This window comes from Limulus polyphemus, unplaced genomic scaffold (genome assembly GCF_000517525.1).
Source record: "Limulus polyphemus unplaced genomic scaffold, Limulus_polyphemus-2.1.2 Scaffold4860, whole genome shotgun sequence".
Taxonomy (NCBI): Eukaryota; Metazoa; Arthropoda; class Merostomata; order Xiphosura; family Limulidae; genus Limulus; species Limulus polyphemus.
Genome location: NW_013670470.1, coordinates 54,146 through 61,080, shown reverse-complemented (window position 1 = coordinate 61,080; position 6,935 = coordinate 54,146). Strand labels below are relative to the sequence as shown.

The 6,935-nt window shown below is 36.6% G+C and overlaps 1 protein-coding gene across 1 annotated transcript in view; it reads right to left on the bottom strand.

The window, feature by feature from the left end:
• Positions 1 to 662: 662 nt before the first annotated feature.
• The window catches only part of LOC106471790, a 35,185-nt gene continuing 28,912 nt past the window's right edge, over positions 663 to 6,935 (bottom strand). Inside the window, exon 3 of the mRNA XM_013932411.2 lies at positions 663 to 4,901. Coding sequence (XP_013787865.1) covers positions 2,420 to 4,901 — 2,482 coding nt within the window. The 3' untranslated portion in view covers positions 663 to 2,419. The remainder of the gene's footprint in view (positions 4,902 to 6,935) is intronic.

The window sequence follows — 6,935 nt, the reverse complement described above, 5'->3', positions numbered from 1 at the left end:
CATTTTTAGAGTTTCAGAAATGACGTACAGTTCTATAAGCTAAAGTGAAACAGCTAAATGAAATCTTTTCTTCATGCTCATTCCACTCAATGTATGGTGTGCAAAAGCAGTCCAGAATTTCGTTTTCACTCTAGTCAATGTATGACAAGCAAAAAAACAAGAATTTGTTGTTACCGAACGCTCAGTTGAAGTATTAAAAAAAAAGCACCAACAAGGATCACTAAAGTTTCAACTTAAAGAACAGGAAATTCTTATAACTAGTTCCAAAACATTCATATCATTGTTTTTAGCATTCATCCAATGTAGTTCATTCGTTAAACGCTTTTTGTTTATTTTTAGAAAACAGTCAATGTTACATATAACTAGTTTTGTCGAGTTTTATCATACCTAGTTTAACCCTAAATATAAATTTCAGACGCAAACGTAATTTTACCACGAAGATGAATAGCTTATATTAACCAAGTAATTAAACCAATCATTGGTAACTTAATTGTTCTCCTGTTGTTATACGTTTGAAGTGTTGATTTCATAAAGCGTAATTTGTGTATATAATTCCGGTGTTACACGGTGCATAAAAGCAATTATTAAAAACACATACACACAAGTGCATAAAGAAAGTTTTATCGATTTATGTAATAAAGAATACATAAGCCAGTCCCTTAAGCATTAAATAAATCATGTATATACTTTACACGTTAAGAACCAAAACACGTATAATATTCAATTATTTACATCACTTTCAAACCTAGAGACAAAAATAATCAAATTACTTAAAATTTAGAACTTTTGTTTCTTTCGCTGTGTGTGTGTGTGTATTTTAGAAAATGACTTGTAAGTCGACCTTACTTCAGTCTCGGCTGACGCTTTTAAAAGTGAGTGACTGATTTAAGACACTTGAAAGTCGAATCAATTGTGTTTTAGAGAATGACTTGTAAGTCGACCTTACTTCAGTCACGGCTGACGCTTTTAAAAGTGAGTGACTAATTTAAGACACTTGCAAGTCGACGATCAAAGCACATAGGTAAAAAAAAACTTTTACATAATATGAGTAACATCAGTTTTTTTTTAGTATAGGTTGGTGAAAAATTATGTTGTGCACACACGAGAGTAAATAAATATTGAAATATTACGTCGTTTCTATTAACACGTAACCATAAGCTTACACGGGTAATTAGTGCAGTTAAATATGTTATCCTTTCTAACGTATTTACCCTTAGTTATCATAAACATAAAACTCAACTTATAAACAGATAATAGAAACATACGAGAAAACATATCTTAATATGATTTTACTGGGATTTGGTTGCGACGGCACAAATTAGGCCTTTGTTCATTAGTAGTCTTGAACCCAAGCCCACGTGTTTCTCGACAGTGACTTAAACACGAGGGTTGTGTGTATGTGTGCGAGAGTTGATGAGTGTGAGTTGAACAACAGATCACCATCAATGATTCGAACAGTTTACCAGAATATATATATATATATCCACTCGGTGTATGGAGAATAAACATCAGCTTTAGGTTCTAAAAACGTTGAAATTTACAAATCGAGACAAATATTTGTTTGAAAATCTTATAGTTTTCTTGAATCAGACACGTAATTTCCTTTTTTGTGATCTTTTAGAATTTCAGCATTTGTAGGACACCATTTTCCATTTTTATAAATCTAAATGCTACACATAACATATAAGAGACGATCATTATACAAAATATATCATTCTTGAACTCGCATATATATCACACCAGGATTTAAATTATAGCCAATCGAAGAAGCGAAAACTTAAATTATAGCCAATCGAAGAAGCGAAAACTTAAATTATAGCCAATCGAAGAAGCGAAAAGAAAATCGAGAATAATTAAACTAAAAACCGCTTTTATAAAGGACTGTGTTTGTCAGATACTTCGTAGCATTTAGAAACAATCAATAACATCAAATTATGTTTTAAACACAAGCTTTAATTGATCAACAGCTGATCTCAAATAAAACGTAGTTAATCACTATAAGAGGGCATCTGTTAAAGCTCTTTTTTCTTTCTTTTTTTTTTTGAACGAGCGAAAAATATTTCTAATTGTGCTCCACCTGCTGGCTGTTACTTTAACTTTTCATTTAATCTCCACCAAACAATTTAATTATTTATTCTTAGCACCCAGAATTTAATTTTATTTTATACACAGTGTTTTTTTTTGTGTTTTTTTTTTGGTTGTTCTTCAATAAAACTTCAGTGGAAGTAGTCAAATATCATAGCATTTTTTTCCAAATGTATTCGATTTAAGAACATATATTTGGAGCCGATTTCCCAAAAATGATTGATTTTGAAATTCTTCTCCTTAAAGCAGCGGAACACACACAACCTTTATTAAAGTACATATCGGTAATGTTCTACTATGACTACTCAACCAGTTCTTGTCTCCGTCATTTTATTCAACCAATTGTCGTCTCCATTTGAACCTCTTCTGTCGGTACGGGCTGAGAACCTTTCCTTAGGTCGTGGCTACAAATTCTCGTGGTAACCAGTAAACACACAACAAACAGCAATATAACGCTTACACTGACTCCAATGGCGACGTACAAAGTAGGAAATTCGTGGCAGTGGCCAGGTACTTCATCACAACCAGAAGGACAATGGATTTTTCCGTCACACCACAAATCCCTGCTGATACACGCCCGAATTTCGGGACATTCGTATTGACAGTCAGTATTTCTCACCAGTTTCCCTGTACTCGACCTTACGTAGGGCTTCATAACCTCTAGCCAACTAAACGACAGTTCTCCAGCCATCACGGAAATCCCTTCAATTACCAACTTGTCAGAAAAACCTCTGTGAGACTGGTTTAGTAGGTAATGTTCTGATTTCCACAGGGGACTAAAAACTTGAGTAATTTTTCGAAAACCGACAGACGTTTTTTCCAAACATATAGTCTTTATACGCCTGTTTTCATACATGCTGTACACTAATAGCCTGTTTCCATGGCAACCTCGATCCTCAGAACTCCCCTCTGCCGAGAAATATAAAAATCTATGAACCTGCGCTTGAATGACCCATCTACATCTAAATGGCACCATATTTTCTACAACTGCAGGGGGGATCTTCAAAGAAACATCCCCAGCAGGTCCACTGAATGCTTCTTCATTGGCACAATAGCTACGGGCGATAAACTCGTAAATTCCCGTGAAAAAAAAATCATTAAAATCGTCTTTAGTGGTCATTTCCTCCACAACGAAGGACAGTAGCATCTCATTGCTCACCGATTCTAATATAAGGGTGCTGGGTATCACGTGGCTTGACCCACATACACAGTCCCCTGGAATGTGAAGACTACCGATTTTCTCCGTGGTGTTGAGAAGTCCGTAACTCGAAGTCGATACCCTCGGGTGGCAGTTGTAACGTTTGCTGACTGGATCAAAATGAGTCTCGCAGCCTGAATCCGGACTTCCCAGCAATATGTTTTCTAAGGTGATCCGAACCTTCTCCCCTGGTAATCCTTCGAAATGAAACGAGCACCTTAAGTTGAAGTTCCCACCTCTACCATAAAAAAACAGATTTCTTGGTGACCGTAGCTTTCCAGCGTTACTTATCCTGCTGACAAACCGCCGGTCACACCGCGCTCCGTTAACAGGATAGCCGTCCAGCATGGTGTCGATAAACTCGTACCTGGCGAGGAACGTGCTCGGAACTGGTTTAAGTTTGGAGTTTTCGTAGACCATAAACATCACACTCATCTCAGGCCCGGCTGACAGATAGCTTTCTTCCGGTACACGACAGGGACGGAGAGGAGATAGATCTGGGGCGTCGCGTGCGTGAGTACACATTCGGGGGTAGGATTTTTCACAGTAATTGCTTACTAAACCTCCAAAGCCAAAGCCTCTGAACAAAGCGTTCTTTTTCTGGTCGTTTACAAAAGGGTCAAAAATCTGTAGCTTTGCCACATCGCATTTTTCTGCCTTAGACCATGCCTGGGAGTCAGGGATATAAAATGAGGCAAAGTATAACCATATTTTCGAAAAAGGAGCTTTTCCAATAAAATTAAAAACGCAAGTTGTGTTTGTGGCAAGACTATGGGAAGGACTGTATATAGAACCGCTTTTGTTTTGGTTACCATATATGTAGAATTCGCATTTTCTTCGCTTAACCCTAAATTCGGAATCGGGACGAAACCTTACCGAACTTATGAGCTCCAGAAGAGATCTCCGAAGTGGTTGGTAGGGATGGCTAATGAGCTGTACTAGAGCTGTTGGACCGCTCGTGACAATCTTTGGGACAGCTCCAGATCCGCAGAATTCTACCAATAGGGGAGCTGATGTTGTTCTTCCGTCATAAACACGAACGACGTCTCCTGGGCAAGTGGTTGTCAGTTGGCGATGAATTACATTTCTGGTGCTGGAAAACCCACTTCCTACGTCGACTTTAAACTCATTTTCTTGGAAAATTTCAATTTGGGCGACATAGCCAGATGGAGCATAAGACTGTTCAATCCAGTAGTTACAGGTAACATTCCTCAAATAAAACCCAGGGTAGTTGGGGGAGCGTAATAAACACCTTCGAGTGTAGCAATCATTGAAAGACCTATCACAGGTCCAGCTGGACAGCCTTGTGCCCTCCGTAATTCTCGACTCGAATGCATCACTGAGTAAGCTTAGCGACTTCCGATGAAACCTGTACGTAAGAAACACTCCGGGAACTGCTAGGTACGGAGACAGGACCTGGGGAAACACCGCTGTCACAACCACAGCTCTCGTCGTACTATAGAAAGTTGACCTTCGACCAGACATTTTACCGCAGAAATAGCCATAACTAGACTCTCCATCGTTACTAACCGTGAACGAATTATACGTTGGTTTGTAGTTTGGCTTTTCTTCCTCAATGATATGCATGGATCCGTCTTGGCATGTCCATTTGTCTCTCCTGTTGAAAGAGTAAAACATAACACATTGGATTCTGACAGCAGTTCTCAAACTGTGGATCGCGACCCCCAATGGTGGGTCGCAGATCAAAATACAGTAAAACATGAACACACTTATTTTTAGAATATTTATAAAGTAATTACCCCTTTGAACAAAATAAAACAAAAATACAAAACATAAGAACATTACCACACGTATGTTGTTGTTTGTTATCAAGTACAAAACTACACAAAGGGCTATCTGTGCTCTGCCCACCACGGGTATCGAAACCCTGTTTCTAGTGGTATAAGTCCGCAGACTTACCACTGTGCCACTGAGGGGTGGCCCAGACGTATCTTATTTATATTACGAGAATGATCCCTCTTCCACAAATTAAGGATGGGTTCCACAAAATTTCCTGGCTACTCAGGTGGGTCGTGAGTTGAAATAATTAATAACCCAATAATCTAATTGATAACGTGGGAAAATACGCTACATTTTTAACTTATGCTAATAAGAAAACATCAGAAACATGTAATAACACACACACAGAGTAAATACCAAAACTTTTAATGTCGAAACATTTTGCAAATCACAAATTCTGCAAAACTTTGGATAGAAAGAAACACCCATTACACACTGGGAGAGTGTGTAATACTGTGAGGATATCTCGCTCTAAAGGTTAGATTGGAATAACAGTGAGGTTCCTTATACATTTTGTTTGAAACGATTCTTACTTTTTCAATCAAACGATATATTAATGACAAGTATTACAGTCTGCTGATACAAAAATGCTATCAGTTGCTACTAAAAAGCTAGTGTTCTTGCAAGAAAATTAAATCAATAAATTAAATGTAAAGCTGGCAACGTTAAAAATGAAGAAGTGGGAAAATATAAACATTTTGAATTATGGTATGTTTTGTGCCGATTATGGACTATTCATCGTTTGTTCTAAAATCAATAATTATTTTTTAAACTAGTATAACGACAAGGTTTTCACTCGAATGTATACTATTAAAACATATTAACAGATTTATTTTGTCAAAGTCACTGCTCCCGGAGGCTTAGCGGTAAGCTTACGAGCTTATTGCGCTCAAAAACTGGAATCACATCTCCCACTACAGACTCTTCGATCCGCAGCCCGAAACGTGAACCACTAGACTACGAACACTGAGCCAATTTGTTAAAGTAAATAAGGCATGTATGTAGAGCGTAAATATGAACTTTAAATAATGATGGTATAATTTCGGAGAAATTACAGAATAATTTCTGAGTATAAATCAAACTCAATGTTCTTACTTTTGTTTATACTCTGTGTTGCACACACATATATATTAAATAAACATGTTGAAATTGCACACACATATATATCAGACAAGCATGTTGAAATTGCACACACATATATATTAGATAAGCATGTTGAAATTGCACACACATATATATCAGACAAGCATGTTGAAATTGCACACACATATATATTAGACAAGCATGTTGAAATTGCACACACATATATATTAGATAAGCATGTTGAAATTGCACACACATATATATTAGATAAGCATGTTGAAATTGCACACACATATATATTAGATAAGCATGATTGAAATTGCACACACATATATATCAGACAAGCATGTTGAAATTGCACACACATATATATATTAGATAAGCATGTTGAAATTTCACACACATATATATTAGATAAGCATGTTGAAATTTCACACACATATATATTAGATAAGCATGTTGAAATTTCACACACATATATATTAGATAAGCATGTTGAAATTGCACACACATATATATTAGATAAGCATGTTGAAATTGCACACACATATATATATTAGATAAGCATGATTAAATTGCCTTGCTTCTTCTACTTAATTATAAAGATTTGAACGATGTTCATGCTACAATAACAATTGTATTCAAAAGTTCAGAAGTCCTATTTACAATAAACAACATGCTTCAACCCATAATTGTGGGTCATCATTAGGTGTAAGTTTTATCAACCCATAATTGTGGATCATCATTAGGTGTAAGTTTTATCAACCCA